At 44.1% G+C, this 22,738-nt stretch overlaps 1 protein-coding gene across 2 annotated transcripts in view; it reads left to right on the top strand.

Annotated features, from left to right (window-relative positions):
• Window positions 1-4,881: 4,881 nt before the first annotated feature.
• LOC139584664 (kin of IRRE-like protein 3) overlaps window positions 4,882-22,738 on the top strand; it is a 307,744-nt gene continuing 289,887 nt past the window's right edge. For both annotated transcript variants that reach the window (XM_071416785.1, XM_071416774.1), the window contains exon 1: window positions 4,882-5,384. In XM_071416785.1, the coding sequence (XP_071272886.1) occupies window positions 5,336-5,384 (49 nt within the window). In that variant the 5' untranslated portion in view covers window positions 4,882-5,335. The remainder of the gene's footprint in view (window positions 5,385-22,738) is intronic.

The raw sequence follows: 22,738 nt of genomic DNA, 5'->3' as shown, positions 1-22,738 counted from the left end.
GATGGTGAAGCATGATTCATCACTCCAGAGAACACGTTTCCACTGCTCCAGAGTCTAATGGCGGCGAGCTTTACACAACTTCAGCCGACACATGGTATTGTGCATGGTGATCTTAGTGCTGTGTGCGGCTGCTCAGCCATAGAAACCAATTTCATGAAGCGTCCAACGAACAGTTCTTGTGATGATGTTGCTTCCAGAGGAAGTTTGGAACTCGGTTGTGAGTGTTGCACTCGAGGATAGACGATTTTTACACGCTACGCTCTTCAGCACTCGGCAGTCCTATTCTGTGAGCTTGTGTGGCCTACCACTTCACGACTGAGCCGTTGTTTCTCCTAGACGTTTACAGTTCACAATAACAGCCTTTACAGGTGACCGGGGCAGTTCTATTAGGGCAGAAATTTGACAAACTGAGTTGTTTGTAAGGTGGTATGCTATGACGGTGCCACGTTGAAAGTCACTGAGTTCTTCAGCACGGGCCATTCTACTGCCAATATTTGGCTATGGAGGTTGCATGGCTGTGTGCTCAATTTTATACACCTGTCAGCGACGGATGTGGCTGAAATTGCTAAATCCACTAATTTGAAGGTGTGTCCAGATACTTTTGTATATATAGTTAATTTATTAACTCAGGTTAGACTTATGCAAGAGCAAGTTCAACAAATAGTCCAGTGATAATGGTGAATAGCATTGTAAACATGTACCTCCAAGCCATAAGACTACTGAACTTCTAATCAAATCGCTACCCAGACTATTTGAATTTCCCCCCCCCTTTTTTTTACGCTGCTGCTACTCGCTGTTTATTATTTATGCATACATAGTCACTTTACCCCTACCTACATGTACATATTATCTCAATTACCTCGAGTAACCTGTACGCCCGCACATTGACTCGGTACCGGTCACCCCTGTATACATCCTCGCTATTGTTATTTTACTGCTACTCTTTAAATATTTGTTACTTTTATTTCTTTTTTTTCGTATTTTTCTTTCAACTGCATTGTTGGTTAAGGGCTTGTAAGTAAGCATTTCACTGTAAGTTCTACAGCTGTTGTTTTCGGCGCATGTGACAAATCCAATTTTATTTGATTTTGATTTGATATATTAGAGTCTGTGAATTTGTAACATTGATCAAATCAAATCACATTTTATTGGTCACATACAAATTTTGCAGATGTTATTGCGGGTGTAGCGAAATGCTTGTTTTTATAGCTCCAACAGTGCAATAGTATCTACCAATTCACAACAATACACACAAATCTAAAAGCAAAAGAATGGAATTAAGAAATATATAAATATTAAGTAACCAATGTCAAATCAAATCAAACTGTATTTGTCATATGCGCCAAATACAACAAGTGTAGACCTTACCGTGAAATGCTTACTTATAAGCCCTTAACCAACAGTGCAGTTCAAGAAAGAGTGTCGGAGTGGCATTGACTAAATTACAGTAGAATAGAATACAGTATATACATATGAGATGAATAAAGCAGTATGTAAACATTATTATTGTTACTAGTGTTCCATTATTAAAGTGGCCAGTGATTTCATGTCTATGTATACAGGGCAGCAGCCTCTAAGGTGCAGGGTTGAGTAACCGGGTGGTGGCCGGCTAGTGATGGCTATTTAACAGTCTAATGGCCTTGAAATAGAAGCTGTTTTTCACTCTCTCGGTCCCAGCTTTGATGCACCTGTACTGACCTCACCTTCTGAACAGGCCTTGGCTCAGGTGGTTGATGACCTTTTTGGCCTTCCTGTGACATTGGGTGCTGTAGGTGTCCTGGAGTGCAGGTAGTTTGCCTACGGTGATGCGTTGGGCAGATCACACCACCCTCTGGAGAGCCCTGCGGTTGAGAGCGGTGCAGTTGCCGTACCAGGCGGTGATGCAGCCTAACCGGATGCTGTCAATTGTGCACCTGTAAAAGTTTGTGAGGGTCTTAGGGGCCAAGCCAAATTTCTTCAGCCTCCTGAGGTTGTAGAGGCGCTGTTGCACCTTCTTCACCACACTGTCCAAGTGGGTGGACCATTTCAGATGGTCAGCCGAGGAACTTGAAGCTTTTCACCTTCTCCACTGCGGTCCTGTTAATGAGCCTTCTTCACCCGTGTGGGTCGACCATTTCAGATTGTCAGTGATGTGTACGCCGAGGAACTTAAAACCTTCCACCTTCTCCACTGCTGTCCCTTCGATGTGGTGGATATGTGGGCAGTATGGTGAAGAAGGTGGAAAGCTCAGTCTTCAACACCATATTACCCTCCAAGCTCATCATTAAGCTCGGGACCCTGGGTCTTAACCCCACCATGTGCAACTGGGTCCTGGACTTCCTGATGGACTGCCCCGCCAAGCAAATTGAAGTGGGTCTAGGGTGTCAGGTAAGGTAGAGGTGATATGATCCTTAACTAGCCTCTCAAAGCCATTCATGATGATAGAAGTGAGTGCAATTAGGCGATAGTCATTTACTTCAGTTACCTTTGCTTTCTTGGGTATAGGAACAATGGTGAACATCTTGAAGCAAGTGAGGACAGAAGACTGGGATAGGGAGAGATTGAATATGTCCGTAAACACTCCAGCCAGCTGGTCTGCGCATGCTCTGAGGACGCGGCTAGGGATGCCGTCTGGGCCGGCAGGCTTGCGAGGGTTAACACGCCTAAATGTTTTATTCAAGTCGGCCACGGAGAACAAGAGCCCACAGTACTTAGGAGCGGGCTGCGTCGGTGGCACTGTGTTATCCTCAAAGCGGGCGAAGAAGGCGTTTAGCTTGTCCGGGAGCAAGACGTCGGTGTCTGCGACGTGGCTGGTTCTCCCTTCGTAGTCTGTAGACCCTGCCACATATGTCGCGTGTCTGAGCCATTGAATTGCGACTCCACTTTGTCTCTGTACTGACGGTTTGCCTGTTTGATTGCCTTATGTAGGGAATAACGACACTATTTGTTTTCAACCATATTCCCAGTCACCTTGTCATGGTTAAATGCGGTGGTTTTCGCTTTCAGTTTTGCGCGAATGCTGCCATCTATCCACGGTTTTTGGTTTTTGTTAGGGTAGGTTTTAATAGTCACAGTGGGAACAACACCCCCTATACACTTTCTGGTGTACTCAGTCAGAGGTCTAGCGGTCAGTGCAGCACTCATGTTTGCGAGTGACAGTGTGGGTTTATATCTGGCACACTGCCTGTGTGACACACACTCTGTCTTTCCCACTGTCGCTTCTCTATCTAACCAATGCAACATCAAAATATTTATTAAAATACACCATTGATATGCATTGATAGAGGAAATAGCTAGATCTTGTGATGCTCCTTTCCTTCAGTCATCTCTTTACATTTGAAGGTTTATGCTGTTACAGATAGTTATGTTGGGTAAGAAATGGCCTTAAAAAATATGACATGATACCCTGCTGCAACGCTTTGTCCAATTATGTCTTTTCACACAATAAAACCTGTAATAGATGTCAGCATTCTACTTGTTCAGATGTTTTCTCTCTCTCTCTCTCTGCTTGTGTGAAAACAAACAGCCCAAGTGATCAGGGAATAGCTTAGGGCTCCTATCCTTTGATATTTCAAAGCTATCTTGTTAAAATGCAGGCACAACTAAAAGGCACTTATTTTTTGGTGACACACACAACACGTGTTGCTGACTCTCTCTCCCTCTCTCTCTCTCTCTCTCTCTGTCTGCGTTCATATCAGTCACTTGAAGGCAGACACACTGTGTTCAACAGTACCTTGCAGGGTTTGAGCTTTGTGAAGCTAGCTAGTGTGCTTCTGTAAACATATTCACTTCTACAACTATATTCCAAGAGAATACAATTTCCTTTGTTGAGTGTGTATTTTCTCTTTATTTCATAGTCCTCTTCTGATTAAAAAAAAAATCTGATATATTTTTTATTTATGCTATCAGGTCACACATGCACAGTTAACAGAAGATAGTTTTCAGAATTTGAGTTTTTCGGAAAAAATACATATTTTACATTGTGAAGAGTCGGGAGAATTATTATTATCTTTAGCATTATTTTATCTTTACAAAAGAACTCCAGTGGTATATGTCATACTAGATTTGAATATGGCATATATAATGCCTCTCTCTCACAACAAAATATTTTTTTGTCTTAACAATTATAATATTATTTTACAAAGACCAGATGTTAGAGTAATTTGTAAGTGGCCTTTTTATATTATAAAGTAGGTCTATAGGGAGCCGCTATACCATTATCCCATGATATTGTTCCTACCTAACCTGCTCTTCCACAGAGTTTGTCTCTAGGAAAAGCAGCAACGGGGCTGAGACAGACAGACAGACAGACAGACAGACAGACAGACAGACAGACAGACAGACAGACAGACAGACAGACAGACAGACAGACAGACAGACAGACAGACAGACAGACAGACAGACAGACAGACAGACAGACAGACAGACAGACAGACAGACAGACAGACAGACAGACAGACAGACAGACACACACACACACACACACACACACACACACACACACACACACACACACACACACACACACACACACACACACACACAACAACAACATACATACATACATACATACATACATACAGACAGACAGACATACATACAGACAGACATACAACAGACAGACAGACAGACAGACAGACAGACAGACAGACAGACAACAACAGACAGACAACAGACAGACAGACAGACAGACAGACAGACAGACAGACAGACAGACAGACAGACAGACAGACAGACAGACAGACAGACAGACAGACAGACAGACAGACAGACAGACAGACAGACAGACAGACAGACAGACAGACAGACAGACAGACAGACAGACAGAGACTGTCTGGCAGGAAGGGAGGCTGGGAGGCATGCAAGCCGGCAGAGAGAGGGAGGAGCAACATCTCCACTTACTGTGTGTCCCTTCTATACTGGCGAGCAAGAACGCAAGTGAGAAAGAGAGAAAGAGGAAGGGGAGAGCATGGGAGACGCAGTTGTAGAGCAACACACTGATGCACTGAGAGTGTGAACGGCAGAAAGAGAAAGAGAGAAAGAAAGAGAGAGACAGAGGGAGAGTGAAACTGAGTAAAGCTAGAATGAAGCTGAGCCAGCGGCAGCAGGGAAGACTGAAGATTTGATTTTCTGGGAAATAGGAGACGATATATAAAAAGAGAGCAGGACAGAAGACGCACACACTCTCACTGAGAGAGCAGCAGCTGAAGAAGAGCGCTACAGTGCCAGCCTCTCACACACAGACAGACGCACAACTCTCTTTATACCTCTGCTACTAACTTTGTCTCGGCGTCAGCAACATCTCACAGACGGTGGGCACACAGGAGCAGACTTCTTCCCCCGTTACTTCTCTTTAATGATGATGATCCCTTGGCTGGTTCTCTTCTCTTGGATGGCTGGACTTGGTAAGTTAACAGTGCTATCTGTCTCTCTCTCTCTCTTTATATGTCTCTGTCTCTTTCCCTTCTGTGGCTCTGACTGATCCGTATGGAAGTGAGCCGCGTTTTCTCTCTTCTCTCTGTCTATCTCTCACTCTCTCCCCCCCTCTCTCCATTCTGTGACTCTGACTGATCCGTATGGATGGGGGAAGCTCTGTAATTGATATTACGTCTGTGACTTGGGGGGACCGCTTTACTGTAAGTTTGGCCGCAGTTTGATGTGCCTTTGCTATAGCTTCTCCACAGTAGCTCTGAGTGATACTTGAATTGTCTACTGTGGGACTGTGGTGTAATCTCAGAGAGCTATAAGTTCCTTTGGTTATTGAGATTTACATCAGTGTTTTTTAATTGAAATGAATCCTTTTCTGTGTCCTTATAAACTGTGAAATGTCCCTGACTTTCTATATGTCTGCATCTCACGTCTAGCAAGAAAGGATGTTGTCTTTGCTTGTTCTGAATGAGCAGGTGTGCTTGAATTGAAATCCTGCTTACGGTGTTGAAATTGTGTCTGTCTCTCATTGCATTGATCTGAACATGCTGGGATCATTCATCAGTGTGTCAGAGAAACAAGATTAAGCATTTATTTCTCCTTGCACTCTGGAATACCAGAATGTCTGTCCTTAGAAAAGTCACATTGGTCATCTCAAAAACTCTTGAAGTTTCAAGGATAGTTTTGTAACAGTAAGACATTTATTTTTAACATTGTCATTTAGTTGTTTCTCAAAGATTAATTATTAACTCCACACTCGTATATGCAATGCTGTCACACAGGTGCATGCAAAAATGATGTGTGTGTGTGTGTGTGTGTGTGTGTGTGTGTGTGTGTGTGTGTGTGTGTGTGTGTGTGTGTGTGTGTGTGTGTGTGTGTGTGTGTGTGTGTGTGTGTGTGTGTGTGTGTGTGTGTGTGTGTGTGTGTGTGTGTGTGTGTGTGTGTGTGTGTGTGTGTGTGTGTGTGTGTGTGTTTGTATGTGTTTCTACTTACACATATTTTTCACAGTAATTCCAAAGCTATGGCCTATGATTGCAAATGGGTGTTAGAAACAGAAGATTTTACCATAACTCTCCGTTTCAATACACTCACCCTCCCCTGAAGTGACTTCCTCTCCCCTTTGTCTGATACACTCTCCGAGATTTGTCCAATTCCTCTGTTGCACTGTTGAACTCCTTTTTCACTTGCTCAGCCATATATCTCTGCTAGTCTAAATGGTAATTCCCCAAATATTATTGCTGATCCTAATGTTAAGGTTGGGTGTACGGAACCAGTCGTGTATGACTGTACAAATACTCCGCCTTTCGCTCTGGACATACAGCGTGCGCGGCGCACCACTAATTTGAATTTGACACCAGTAATAAAGCTTTTAATACGCTCTCAGCAGCACTCTTCAGAGGCTGTACATCAAACCTCAAGAGGGTGTCAGCTTTATTGCTCCGTTTTATGAGTATATGAGTGTGTGCGCCAGCGTCGGAAGTTAATATAGGATTTTTACCCCATCTACTCCCCTCAGTAAATTGTAAGTGGGAGAGGTTGGGGGCATTTTCTATGGTTCCCAAATGACTGCTTCATTCTCTAAGCAATAAGCTTACCTATGGGTTAATATCTCTTCTCCTCTACAAGCATTTTTTCTCCAAACTGCAAGCTGTCAGAGCTTGGACAACTTCAGGCCCCTATAATTAACCAACATACTGTATATACTGCTAATTCATCTGGCAGTCACTGCTGGATCCTGCTTTACCATTCTAAGGCTTCTAATCAGTTCGCAGGTGAGCCCAAGCCAAGCCTCAGTGCTTGCCGCCGACCGCCATATATATTTTTTCTCAGTCGTCTGGGGGATCAAGTGCTCCTCCTTGACGTCGCTTCTCTCTTGTGACACACTGATCAAGAGCTGTAGTTTGCATCCATTGTTGTCAGCCGAATCAGAGTGGTTATCGAAAACAGAGGATGAGGAGGAGGGGGGTGGGGGGGCCCAAGGCTGCCATCAGTATCAGAGTACTACAGAATGTTTCAAAGGACCTCTTACACCGATTAAAAGCATACAATGAACACAACTGACTCTTGATTAAAGGTTAAAGTGTGTTGATTAAACAGCCATTCTACACTCCTTCACCTCTCCTTATTCATCTTCACATAAATCCTTCATTCCTGGAGCTCCTGGCAGTAACGCTATGGTGGGAGTAGTGATGAGCACTGAGCAGCACCTCTCTACCCCACTCCATCCCCGCCTATGTTCTCCAAACTCGGCTCTCCTGTGCTTCCGCCACTCAAGGATTATCACGCTAAGATCACAGTCCCCCTGTACTCCCAATGGGGCGGGGTGGTGATGCCTTTGAATATAACTCTAAAAGAGCAATGAAATGGCAACGCCATGTCTGGTGCATGCTGCATTCAGGAACTTTCTCACTGTCCTACAAACTAGCAGCAAAGGGACTGTTTTACATGGCACACTGTCAAGTGGAAAGTAATCACGATGCCTTTGTCTTAGAATGAACCAGAGACACTTAAATGGTTTAGGTAAGGAAGCCACGTGGAAAGATGTTCACCTGTAGTGTTGCAACGTTGACCATCAGAGAGCTACGGCCAATCTAAAATCATTATCTTAAAAATAGACTGGTGGTTTAGCCCCTGGCAATTCCAGGAGATTACCTCAGAGTCAAGCTCTGGCACAGGTGAGCATACTATGAGACAACACCCACTCACACTTCTAGCTACAGCCTTTGGCTTTGGATGAGTTTCCTAGGGGCATGAGCACAGTTTATAAACCCAGAGGCCCAACATTGCAAGACTTCCGGGAAAGCTTGCAAAGCAGACCAGACTGGGGTTTGAGAAGTCAATGAGAGAAGTGGAAAATTATTCCAATAGTTGTTCATTTTTCTCGAAATATAAAGGCACAACCTAGATTCGATCCAATTTCTTAAGTAGCTGAACATGTTATTACTCCAACCTCGTGAAGTTGGCAAACTGACACGTTTTCATTTTCGTCAATAATAACTATATCGAAGGAGTGCCTTTGATTTGAAGGTCAGCACATGCACAGTTTGGCACAAGATGACTGTTAGATGACCCGATGACGTGTTTCTGCAAGCCAACATCACCATGACATTACCTGCAAGCGTGATTGGGGATTTCCATTGGAGAAGCAGTTTCTACATACTGTACAGTATTTTCATACTAAACCATCTTTGATCACAGTTTCACCGCGTCTTTTACACAGGAAAGTCCTAATGACTTTCCCAATGGAGTGTGATTGCACTTTTTTTTATGCCTCATCCGTCTTAAAGAACAGCCCCCGATACATCGTGGTGAACTGGGCTTGATCTTTCTGGTTAAAGACTTGCTTGCCACTATACCCTCTGGCGGTGTCTGTGTTAACCTATGGACACTGCAGTGATTGCAGTGGCCTCGCTATTCAGATAATTGAGTTAATGTATGAAAGAAAATACACTGCTTTGAGATGTTGTGGCAACTGGCAAGATACTGCTCCACAGCCCTTTACTGCCTTCAGAATTGACAGCACGGCAGTTAATGATGTACGCGGCGCTTCAGAAATGTGCCGTGTGGAATATGTATATTTCAAAACATTGTCATGCTATTCAAAGCTGCCTGTCAGTATGCTCTGTAGTTATTTTTGTTGTTACTGATTTGCATATTCAGTTTGTGACTTGTTACACAGGCAATATGTGCTTGCAGAACCTTTGACATCAACCTCAATCTATGGCACCAATGCATAGAGAGATGCACAGCCAGATAGAGGCACTATTTTGTTCAGATTTTGCACTGTATAATGCTGAGTAAATCAGTTCACCTTTCAGCACCTTGGACAACACCTGTACATTAGACAGTACCCCTTCAGCACCTTGGACAGCACTCTCCCATTACTTTCAATCTGTGGCACCAACGCATAGAAAGAGACAGACAGATAACATGCTGACCTGACTAGATCAGTCACAAACATGCATAGAAACCAGAATTTGGAGCCTATTCAATTTCAAAAAGTGAATTTAAAACGACTGTCCCTTAATTTTTGAATTGAAATGTAAATTCGCTCCCTGAATCGGTTGCACTGAAATTGAATTGACCCCATAGCACCCTGACACACACCTGTGCATCCCATCTCTCTCTATTATATACTGTTCTTTATCACATGCATAAATGGGAACACAGTTCATAAATAAGGAAACAGCAAATTAAAATAAGGTCATGGAAGTGTAGTACAGCACTGTGCAGCGGGTTCCACACTGCTCCAAGTGCATTTCCCTCTGTTTGCTGACGGATAAATCCACTTCAACCTGATGCCTAATGCACAGGAAACAATCAACAGAAAGCCCCACTCTTGAGCCGCCCGACACAGGATGAGTTCCAAATGCCACCCTATTCCCTTTATAGTGCACTTCTTTTGACAATGGCCCATATGGCTCTGGTCAAAAGTAGTGCACTATATAGGGGACAGGGTGCCATTCGGGAAGCGTTCACAGAACCGTCTCACCGTAACTGACTCATCAACTCCAGGTCTCCAGAGAGAAGATAGAACCCGGAATTGCCACTAATCACTCCAACGATCAATAGGGAATCTATATCTAGCATCAGCTGTCCAATCGATGGATATCCATTTGACAAAAATGGCGGTTATGGAAAGAAAGGTTATGTTAACACTTTGGTGTTTATCTTCTCTCTGAATTATTCTCCTATCGTTACAGTTACACATTTACCATTGGTTGATCTCTACCTTGTATTGTAAATCAAGCAAAAGTGCTGTTGCATTCCCAGAGGGCTGTAGGAGCTGCCAACAACCTGCTCAGAGAGGTGCATAGAGGTGGCAGGATTGCTTTGGATGTGCATTGTATGTTCATGTGTGTATATTTGTGTACCTCAGCGTACATCTGCGCATTACACGTGACTGCACGCCGAGCAGGTACGCCGTCTCGCACAATGATTTCATCACTCATTCCTCCTCTGCCAAAGTGTTGCCGAAGTAGTTTGCGGAAACATCAACATCATTTTTCCTATACTATTGCTGCTATGAATCATGCACCTGTCACCGCAGATCTATATCTGCGCTGCACACTGTTGTTACATTGCATTTTCCGGGCAGCATTTGAAAAATGCTTGAGTAAACAAGCCAGCGTAGATATTGACAGAGCTGTTATGTCCTGCACAGGCCCTGCAGAATGGAAGATGTGTTTTGTGTTGCGGGACAGGAGGCACTTTGAAGAATTGAGCTGCTGATCTAATAAGGGAGGCAGTATCTGCCGGAATTTTCTGGCACTGCCCCTATTCCACCTGGACAGACTTGACTCTATCTTTCACTCTCTCTCTTTCTCTGTATTTCTCCTCTTCTCTCACACACACTCTCTCCTTTGCTGCCTTGTGCAGGCGGAGAGACCCTCTGATTGCACAACACACGCAATTGTATGAATGGGGGGAATCAGGTTCCACAACACCAAGTTCAACCATGCGCTTTTTTGCAATATTAAAGTAAATTAGCCTTTTAATCCGTACACATGGACTCTGGCAAGGCGAGGGATGGGGGCCTTGGAGCGAACTAGTGAAGCTCCTCACCTTCAGATAATGATGTGTGTTTCCCTGCTGTTACTATGCATTCCTCACAAAGGCATTGGGGCGGCACTCCCATGAATATAGCATCTATAGCATCGCTAGGTTAGCTAGCCTCCCTTTGGGCTCTATTGTTGGATCGCTAATGGCCGGCTAGCTAACTCGATAGCTAACTGGATAGTGAAGTGACCAGTCTCCCTATCCTGAAGAGTCTCAGCGGAGGAGCTTTTCTTATCATTAGCGCTTGGTGTTTGTCTGTGATCTAACGCCTGTGAGGCACCAGAAACCCATCTGAGCTGTGCTCAATTACTCCAGCCTCGTTATTTTGCATGGTAAACTGGGGGCTTGGGGATGGCTGGGGTGGTGGTGGGGTTTTGATGCCATGTTTTTGATGGGGCGCACAAGCAATCACCATGTGAGCTTATAATAATTGTTCACGGCATGTTTCTTTGAACTCCGTCACTTGAACCTCAGCTGAAGCTGGAAGACTGTGTTCAGCAAAAAGCCTTTCTAATAGAAGGCCTCTAATAATGACCCTTTCAGGGGAAAAGTTTGTTCCCAAAGTTTTTTCGACTGATTCTGGAAAGTCAAAGGCTTCAGAAACACTGTGGCAGATCTCCGCCGACTTTCAAGATTGATTGGTGCCAGCAGTTACTTTTGTAGATGGTACACACGAGTAATTTAATGGGATGGGTTAATATGAGTATACTGTAGAGCAAGGTATAGTTTGATACCCGGTTGACTATGTTTTTGGTTGAGCTCTGTCAAAGTGAGCTTTAAATCCAATTAATTTCATAACCTTGAAAAGGTCAATTGGCTGAATGCACGCCATCCCAAATCCATTGGATGCAAAACAGAAGATTGAGTTATGTTTCATGGATAAAGTGATGCACTCATAATGGGCTGGGTGACTTATCATTGAGCAAGGGAGTTCATCTTGACATGCTTGCTTGGCGAATCCGCTACAGTCGTGGCTTTAATTCACAGATGACATCCATCACAAATCTCCCAGCCGCACCGGACTCATCCGTTTGCCACTGTTGCTTGGCTTCCGCCCAGGAGCTAAACACCCCACCATCAGCTCACTGACACTCGTGGTGAGTAGAATTTATAAACAACAAAGCCTTTGAAGCAGAGTGTAGTTTAATGTAGCCTTACCTTATAGAAGGCCTAATGTCAGATCAGATATCTCCCAGAGGGAGCAAGGGAGTGTACACTCAATATGTCTCCCAGGCTGCCCAGGGAGAAAACATTGGAGCAGAGCGTGGCTGCTGGGCGGATGAGCAGGGGGCTTTTAAGGGAGGGGTAGGCTGTCTGTGTTTTTAAATGATGCTTGGTTGCGGATGGTTTAGAGGGACAGGTGAGACGGCTCAACCGAAAGTGAACAGGGATCTAAGAGTGAGACGATGGCAGCTAGGGCCAGACAGCTCTCCTCTTTATTTTCCCATTTCAGACGCAGAGCACTTTGTCAGTCTGAGGAGAAGGGGAGCAGTCAAGTGTTCATACTGGATAAGAGTGGGCAGCAGACTGATACCTTTTCACAGAGATTAAGATGATACACTGGCTTCCAGAGAAGCCTATAGCTCTGTTATGTTCTTTCATTGCCATGAGGCCCACTTCTAACCACTTTATCTATCCCCAAAAGCCACATTTAAAGGCCCAGTGCTGTCAGTTCTGTTTTTCTTGTGCTTTATATCATATTGTACAACAGCTAATTGAAACTAACACTATGAAAGTGTGAAAATATATGATTAGTGGTATTTCCTGATAGTTGCTGGTTGAAAATAAAACCTAATCAGCAGGTTTGCATGGGTGGGAGTTTCGGCTTTCCATGGTGACATCCCCATCCAGTAAATTGGTTAATAGATCAATAACAAAAAGAGTTCCAAACGTCTCTGCAAATAACAGGTAGTTTAGTTTCCCCCTCCCCACAGACCACTCCCAGGCAGTCTAAGCAAAATTCTTGATTGAGAAATATTTTTATTGCTAAAAAGCTATTACAGTAAGATAATTAATTGTTACCCAGAAATTATTGTTATAAAAACGGCTACATTGGGCTTTTAAAAATCTAATCGCAATAATAAAACATACAGCAGGGATCTGCAAGTCTGTGTTTTTTTTATCACAAAATATAACAATGAGTTTCCAAATTAGAATGGTGTTTTTGCTTGTGCTGCACGAAAACAATGAACAGCATCCCTAGTGGATATTTGTCAAAACTACACTACCGTTCAAAAGTTTGGGGTCACTTAGAAATGTCCTTGTTTTTGAAAGAGAAGCACATTTTTTGTTAATTAAAATAACATAAAATTGATCAGAAATACAGTGTAGACATTGTTAATGTTGTAAATGACTGTTGAAGCTGGAAACGGCAGATCTTTTTAATGGAATATCTACATAGGCGTACAGAGGCCAATTATCAGCAACCATCACTCCTGTGTTCCAATAGCACGTTGTGTTAGCTAATCCAAGTTTGTCATTTGAAAAGGCTAATTGATCATTAGAAAACCTATTTGCAACTGTTAGCACAGCTAAAAACGGTTGTTCTGATTAATAAGCAATAAAACTGGCCTTCTTTAGAATAGTTGAGTATCTGGAGCATCAGCATTTGTGGGTTCGAATACAGGCTCAAAATGGCCAGAAACAAAGGACTTTCTTATGTAACTCATCAGTCTATTCTTGTTCTGAAAAATGAAGGCTATTTATTCCATGCGAGAAATTGCCAAGAAACTGAAGATCTCGTACAACGCTGTGTACTTCTCCCTTCACAGAACAGCGCAAAATGGCTCTAACCAGAATAGAAAGATGAGTGGGAGGCCCCAGTGCACAACTGAGCAAGAGGACAAGTACATTAGAGTGTCTAGTTTGATAAACAGACGCCTTACAAGTCCTCAAATCGCAGCTTCATTAAATAGTACATCGCAAAACACCAGTCTCAAAGTCAACAGTGAAGCGGCGACTCCGGGATGCTGGCCTTCTAGGCAGAGTTGCAAAGAAAAAAACATATCTCAGACTGGCCAATAGAAATAAAAGATTAAGATGGGCAAAGAACACAGACACTGGACAGAGGAACTCTGTCTAAAAGGCCAGCATCCCAGAGTCGCCTCTTCACTGTTGACATTGAGACTGGTGTTTTGCAGGTACTATTTAATGAAGCCACCATCCTTGTGACATGGCGCTGTGCATTATCATGCTAAAACATGAGGTGATGGCGGTGGATGAATGGCACAACAATGGGCCCCAGGTTCTCGTCACGGTATCTCTGCATTCAAATTGCAATTGGCAAAATGCAATTGTGTTTGTTGTCTGAAGCTTATGCCTGCCCATAAAATAACCCGACCACCACCATGGGGCACCCTGTTCACAATGTTGACATCAGCATACCCCTTGCCCACAAGATACCATACACACTGTCTACAATCTGCCCGGTACAGTTGAAACCGGGATTCATCCATGAAGAGCACACTTCTCCAGCGTGCCAGTGGCCATCGAAGATGAGCATTTTCCCTCTCAAGTCAGTTATGACACTGAACTGCAGTCAGGTCAAGACCCTGGTGAGGATGACGAGCACACAGATGAGCTTCCCTGAGATGGTTTCTGACAGTTTGTGCAGACCCACATTTTCATCAGCTGTCTGGGTGGCTGGTCTTAGATGATCCCGTAGGTGATCCCGATGTGGTGGTCCTCGGCTGGCTGGGTTACACGTGGTCGTCTGCAGTTGTGAGGCCGTACAGACAAATTCTCTAAAACAACGTTGGAGGTGGCTTATGGTAGAGAAATGCAAATTACATAATTCCTCAAACTTGTGGCGTTGTATTTTGTGATAAAATGGCACATTTTAGAGTAGCCTTTTATTGTCCCTAGAACAAGGTGCACCTGTGTAATGATCATGCTGTTTAATCAGCTTTTTGATATTCCACATCTGTCAGGTGGATGGATTATCTTGGCAAAGGAGAAATGTTCAATAACAAGGATTTAAACCCATTTGTGCACAACATTTGAGAGAAATAAGCTTTTTGTGCATATGGACATTTTCAGGGATCTTATATTTCATCTCTAGAAACATGGGACCAACACTTTACATGTTGCGTGTGTATTTTTGTTCAGTGTAATATCTGCATAAGCCTACAAATTCAAGAGGACTTCACCGTATCGAAATCCTGTAAGTTTGCCACTTCCCCACAGCTGTCCTAGACATCTCATTCACTCCCCTCAGCGTATTAACCGAGATATGCAGCAGATATATTTCATCTATTGTGTCATTTGTAGGCATACTGCTTCATGTCTCCTTATATAATTCACATGTCTCCTTATATAATTCATCGCTACTTCCTTTTTCTCGCTCACTCACTCTATGCTGCTGGTCAATGCATTCCCCTTCGAGGCAACTTTGAACATGTGACAGTACTCTCCCGCCCATGCACTAGTATCCTGGCCGTCTCAGCCAGGTTTGGAACTCTTTCTGGGCCCGTGGGGTTCCTCCACCGCCTAATGGTCCCAGCCCAAAGCAGCAGGACCGGGTAGTCTGGGAGGGAGGGAGGGTACAGAAGAAAGTGGAGGAAGTGGGGAGGAGGGGGTTCTAGCTGGCTGAGAAGTACTGCGCTGGTGTCAAAATAGAAGTGGCTGACTGCTGTGAACTAAAATGCCTAATGGAGAGAGAGAGATTATTCATCACAATTTTATACCACAGCTCTGTTGAATACTCATTTCTGATTGGCATTCTAGAATGGGCATTAAAACCAGATATATGGGACATTTGGATGTCTCTTGGACAGATATATGGGACACCTAATCATGACTCAATATAAAGCACTGCACATGCAGACCGTACTTGTTACAAAGTTACAGAAAGCTAAACCAAGAACCACACAAACCGAATTTGGATACATTGCAAATGCAGGTCCAACGAGGAAAAACTTAGCTAGCTAGCATTCATTTTGTTTTTGCAGAGACATCTGATGAACTAACGTGGTGAGTGATGGGATGAACATGAATTTCCCAGGTCCTTCAATGTTGCAGTCATAGATCAAGTGGCGCTCTGTTGTCATATCCTCCCACATGTTTCTAGTTTGACCAGCTGTTTTTAGCAATGGATATTGTTGACTTCGGTTGTCATATACATGCTTAATTCGACACTGAAGGAGAGAACGCAGTTGCCACGAAAGAGGTATTTTCGTAGAGTAGAGCGAAAGTAATTTGAGCAAAAATGTTAGTCAACCGGCGATTCTTAACATGTGAATACGTTTTCTGACTTTTGCATGCTACATTTGGATCAGTTTGGGGTCCCACGGACCGATGCACTCATTTCTTAAATATTTGAACCGGGACCGATGCATATAGACCATCTAAACTGTGGACCAGGGACAGACTGGAACCACAAATCGGCCCAGGCATCTTTAACACACTACACCATTTTATTCACAAAGGTACCAATTATTAACCAAATTATCATTATTATGCAAACAAAAAAACGATTTAGACATGGCCAACTGGACATGGCATTTCCCCAAACTGCCAGTCCATTTCTACTGATGACTTAAGCTTGTCAGCGAAATGAAGTGTTAGCAATTCTCCGGCCAGACAAAGAATGGAGCATTTTCAGAATAGTAACTTTACTTTTTATAACAAGCGTTCCAATGCCATAGTATGCTCTGCCTGTCAAATTGAATACCAAAGGTCATTGTATCGTGGTTAATAAGTGTAGACCAGTGTCAGGGGCAGTGCCGGTCAGAAAGCAATTCAGCTATATCCCCTCCTGATTGGCTGTTCATTGGGAGCCTCAGCGCTGGAGCGGAGTCAGCAGACATGACCTAACTTCAGTCTGAATCAACAAAGAGTTTTGGACTGTGGGGGCCGAGCGACCGGTTCAGTCGGTTACTGTGGGAGGGACAGCAACTGCAAATCACACAAGTTCCATGTCATCCACTTGTCTGGAGTATCGATTAGGTCTGTCCCTGCTAGGGACTACATTGAGGCAGAGGTCTTTACGGATTTACCTGTACCCAAATACCCGAGACCCGATCCGTGACCCAGGTGGGTCCGGATCCAGAATTTAAAAAAAATGTCTCAGGTCTGGGTTGGATCTGATATGATTGTCACGGGTCTGTGTAATTTTAATTGGCCGGAAGGACCCATACAGATCTGAATGTGACTGCTGCAATAGAGAGAGAGTGATTGTATCATTTATGCTGCTGCTCTTTTCACGAGAGTGACGCGTGTAGCAATTGTTGTTGTTGTTGTTGGCCAATCATAAGACATCAAAGTGTCAATAGGTTAAAGTCATAGAGCCTCCGTGTGAGGTAAAAGTGAGGAGATATCTTTATTCAATCTTCCATTGATTAGATGATGGAATTAAAAGTTGAAGGAAAGGCTACAACGACCAAGAGCCATCAGGTAGGCTGCTACTTTATATTCTAAATGGAGTTGTTGTTTGTAACTGTGTAGGACGAGAAAGAGCATGCAGCATCAATTAGCCTAGCTAGCTAGCTAGCCAGCATCTCTCGATTTAATGCAGTCAAGACCGGTACTACGTAATAATATTGTATGAAAAATAACCTAGCTATGGCAGCTATTAGTCTACTATGGCAGCTATTAGTCTACTATAGTGCGAGTCAGCTTTGGTGGTTGCAGTCTCTCGTCTCTCCCTCCCTCCCTCCTGTTCCCGTGTTACTTGCTTACACTCACAGTAGTGTACACACACAGCATGGCCCCTGCTACAGAGTCACCTCTCTCTACCTCCTCTCCCTCACGCTTTATCAAATCCGGTTCATAAAGTAGTTTAAAAATTGACTTTTCGCTGCTTCTCTCACTCGGATCAGACCTGGTCTGATTCCGACCAGGTCTATACGGAACTGGTCTAATTATCCTCGGATCGGATCACTATATAAAAAATGTAGAATTTATGCATATCGGGTCCAGATGGTATAGCCCCAGGTCCATTTTGGAACAGGTCCAAATGGTTGAATAAAGGTTAAATTAAAATTGAGGACTGATGTGGAAACTTCTTTTTTTTTTTTTTTTGGTCAGAAAGTAGTCTTAGTTTGTGAGGACCATGGCTGCGTCCCAATATTTCTCCTGAAATGGGCACTCTTTCACTACTTCATATTAATTTAAAGGCATTGGATTGGTGGAGGCATGTGCTAGTGGGAGTTTACACCCTTTTTTTTAACCAGTCATTTCCTTTTCAATAAGTGAGGGAAGTGAACAAGTGTACACTTTGGGAGGATTCTAAGATAATTTGGACACAGGCCGTGTGGCGCTGAAAATAATAACAAGAAATGCAATGTTTTGTGTCAATTCCATGCCGTATAAAGGAGCATATGGTTTCAACAGTTGAGTTTTGGTAATTTTTGTCATCATTACTAATTAATAGAAATACTGACATTGACATACTGGGCAGTGTCACGTTCGTCGTAGTGAGGAGACCAAAGCGCAGCGTGATGTGAATACATATTTTAATACAAAACGACTGAACACGAAGAACGCTAACAAACTATACAAAATAACAAACGAACGTGAACGCTATAAACACAGAGTGCAGACATGCAACATCAACATAGACAATAACCCACAAACCTAAACTGGAAATGGCAACCTAAATAGGATCCCCAATCAGAGACAACGATAAACAGCTGCCTCTGATTGGGAACCAATCCAGGCCACCATAGACCTACATATGTCTAGACTAGACACACACACCTAGACATACAAAACCCTAGACAAGACTAAAACAACACATACCACCCTCGTCACACCCTGACCTAACCAAAATAATAAAGAAAACAAAGAATACTAAGGTCAGGGCGTGACAGACAGGTGGTTACAATGGATGGAGAAGGCAAACTCTTCTGCCATACAAGATCAGTCATCAAAGCATTGTCTTCCCCATTCAATAGTTATATGACTTCAGTGCAACCATGATAATTACTATATAATCAGTGATTGTGTTCGTGCGCATATACCAATGCTCTATTTGATTCACGTTTTTAACTTCTTATGGCTGGGGGCAGTATTAAGTAGCTTGGATGAATAAGGTGCCCAGAGTAAACTGCCTGATACTCAGTCCCAGAAGCTAAGATATGCATATTATTAATATATCTGGATAGAAAACACTCTGACGTTTCTAAAACTGTTTGAATGATGTCTGTGAGTATAACAGAACTCATATGGCAGGCAAAAACCTGAGAAAAAATCCAACCAGGAAGTGGGAAATCTGAGGTTTGTAAGTTTTCAACTCATTGCCTATCGAAGATACAGTGGGAGATTGGTCATATTTCCTAAGGCTTCCACTAGATGTCAACAGTCTTTAGAACCTTGTTTGATGCTTCTACTGTGATGTGGGGGCGAATGAAAGGGGATTGAGTCAGAGGTCTGGCAGAGAGCCACGAGCTGGCCATGCGCGTTCACGTGAAAGTTAGCTTGCTTTCAATTGCATTTCTACAGACAAAGAAATTCTCCGGTTGGTACATTATTGAAGATTTATGATAAAAACATCCAAAAGATTGATTCTATACATCGTTTGACATGTTTCTACGGACTGTAATGGAACTTTTTGACTTTTCGTCTGCTCGCGCGTCATGAATTTGGTTTGTGAACTCAAGGCGCGAACAAAAAGGAGGTATTTGGACATAAATGATGAACTTTATCGAACAAATCAAACATTTATTGTGGAACTGGGATTCGTGGGAGTGCATTCTGATGAAGATCATCAAAGGTAAGTGAATATTTAAAATGCTATTTCTGACTTCTGTTGACTACACAACATGGCGGATATCTGATGGGCTTGTTTTGGTCTCTGAGCGCTGTACTCAGATTATTGCATGGTGTGCTTTTTCGGTAAAGCTTTTTTGAAACCTGACACAGCGGTTGCATTAACATACAAAATCGATAATATTTCAACCGGACGGTAACCTATTCAATACTACAGAGAAAGAAAATGTCGAGCTACATCTCTCGGGCGCAGGAACTAATCAAAGGACACCTGGCGCGTTTTGAAAAATCTCGCTCATTTTTCAAAATAAAAGCTTGAAACTATGTCTAAAGCCATTGGAAAAGGAATCTGGTTGATACCCCTGTAAATGGAGGAGGGGCAGGCAACGGAACAGGGATTTTTCCAAATAAAAGGCACTTCCGGGTTGGATTTCCTCAGGTTTTCGCCTGCAAAATCAGTTCTGTTATACTCACAGACAATATTTGACAGTTTTGGAAACTTTAGAGTGTTTTCTATCCCAATCTGTCAATTACATGCATATTCTAGCATCTGGACCTGAGAAATAGTCCGCTTACCTTGGGAACGTCATTTTTCCAAACATACAAATTCTGCCCCCTAGCTGAAAGAAGTTAAGGAGAAGTTTATCTAAAGTTCCATGTATAAAACTTGTATTTTCATCAACATTTATGATGAGTATTTCTGTAAATTGATGTGGCTCTCTGCAAAATCACTGGATGTTTTTGGAACTACTGAACATAACGCGCCATTTCTTTGTTGTTGATATAAATATGAACTTTATCGAACAAAACATACATGTATTGTGTAACATGAAGTCCTATGAGTGTCATCTGATGAAGATCATCAAAGGTTAGTGATTAATTTTATCTCTATTTCTGCTTTTTGTGACTCCTCTCTTTGGCTGGAAAAAGGGCTTTGTTTTTCTGTGACTTGGCGCTGATGTAACATAATCGTTTGGTGTGCTTTTGTCGTAAAGCCTATTTGAAATCGGACACTGTGGTGGGATTAACAAGAAGTGTATATTTAAAATGGTGTAAAATACTTGTATGTTTGAGTAATTTGAATTATGAGATTTTTGTTGTTTGAATTTGGCGCCCTGCACTTTCACTGGCTGTTGTAATATCGATCCCGTTAGCGGGATCTCAGCCATAAGAAGTTTTAAAAAATGTACAAATGGTGGATCAAAGAGAGGAGAATAGCAAGCGTATTGTAATTGGGCCGAAACAATTCTTCACTTTGTCACCTGTGACTAAAAAGAGTCAAGCCTAAAGGATGGCAAAGAATGGCTAATTCCCTGGATCAACAGACATGACACCAGAGCTAGGGCCACGAATACAACAACAAGTCCTTCAAGTTATAAAGGGGTTATAACTAGGTTATGTATAAGTCTGTCAGTTTGAATAAATCATTCATTTGTGACCGGCTCGATTCGGTCTTGTGTAGCAAAATTTGAAATAGTGTTTTTTTTACATTGGATAAAAGTAGAGACTCAGAGCTAGAAAATGTTTTATCATACACTACAGTTTAGGAACAATGGGAAAGTAATTCTGCTTTGAAAGTTGATAAACTTGGAACCTCACTTTTGACAAAATGGCCCTTGAATGTTTTGGTACCTATTGGAGAACTCTTCTTTGTCTACACCCATTCGTTCACACCCTCTTAAGCTTTAGCCTCACCCATCTCTTTAGGGATTCAAATGATTTCAAGACTAAAGGCTGGTTTATACTACATCTATCACATGCCTGAAGATTGGCGGAGTCAGGCGATAGACCTGAGCCAACTCCCCGTGCTTACCGGAAGCAGCGTTGTACTGGTCATGCACCGTGTTATGCGATGAAGCGCACGGTGTCGCCAGTACGTGCTCATAGCCCGGAGCGCTATAGGCCAGCCCCCCGCAAGTGCCATGCGAGAGTGGGCATCCAGCCAGGGTGGATTGTGCCAGCTCAGTGTGTTTGGTCTCCGGTACGCCGTTTCGGCCCAGGTTATCCTGCGCCGGCTCTGCATACTGTGTCTCCGGGGCGCTGGGAGGGTGCAGTTCGCCCTATGCCTGCGCTCCGCCCGTGCCGGGCGAATGTGGGCATTGAGCCTAAGGGAGAGGTGCGAGTGGTATGCACCAGATCTCCAGTGCTCTCCCACAGCCCTGTTCAACCTGTGCCTGCACTCTGGAGGGTCCGGGCTAAAGTGGTCATCCAGCCTGGAGGAGTGGTGCCAAGGCTGTGCACCAGAGCTCCAGTGCTCCCCCACAGCCCGGTCCATCCGGTGCCTCCTCCACGCACCAGGCCTCCTGTAGGTCTCCCCAGCCTGGTGGGCCCTGTGGCAGCCCCATGCACCAGGTTGTCTCTCCGTCCCCTCCCTCCAGGTTCTCCCTCCAGTCCGGAGCTGCCAGAGCCGCTCGTCAGTCCGGAGCTGCCAGAGCCGCCCGTCAGTCCGGAGCTGCCAGAGCCGCCCGTCAGTCCGGAGCTGCCAGAGCCGCCCGTCAGTCCGGAGCTGCCAGAGCCGCCCGTCAGTCCGGAGCTGCCAGAGCCGCCAGTCAGTCCGGAGCTGCCAGAGCCGCCCTCCTGTCCGGAGCTGCCAGAGCCGCCCTCCTGTCCGGAGCTGCCAGAGCCGCCCTCCTGTCCGGAGCTGCCAGAGCCGCCCTCCTGTCCGGAGCTGCCAGAGCCGCCAGTCAGTCCGGAGGCGCCAGAGCCGCCCGTCAGTCCGGAGGCGCCAGAGCCGCCCGTCAGTCCGGAGGCGCCAGAGCCGCCCGTCAGTACAGAGGCGCCACTCACTACAGACTCGACCATCAGTCCAGTGGCGTCCTCTAGTCCGGGGTCAGTGATGAGGGTTCCCGCTCCAGAGGCATTATTAAAGTGGGCCGAGCCAGAAGTGGAGCGGGGTCCACGTCCCTCACCGGAACCGCCACCGCGGAGTAATGCCCACCCAGACCCTCCCCTATAGGGTCAGGTTTTGCGGCCAGAGTCCGCACCTTTGGGGGGGGGGGGGGGTACTGTCACGCCCTGACCGTAGATTGCTTTGAATGTTTCTATTTTTTGTTTGGTCAGGGTG

The sequence above is a fragment of the Salvelinus alpinus genome, chromosome 1 (assembly GCF_045679555.1).
Source record: "Salvelinus alpinus chromosome 1, SLU_Salpinus.1, whole genome shotgun sequence".
Taxonomy (NCBI): domain Eukaryota; kingdom Metazoa; phylum Chordata; class Actinopteri; order Salmoniformes; family Salmonidae; genus Salvelinus; species Salvelinus alpinus.
This window is presented reverse-complemented; position numbering and strand designations above follow the sequence as displayed.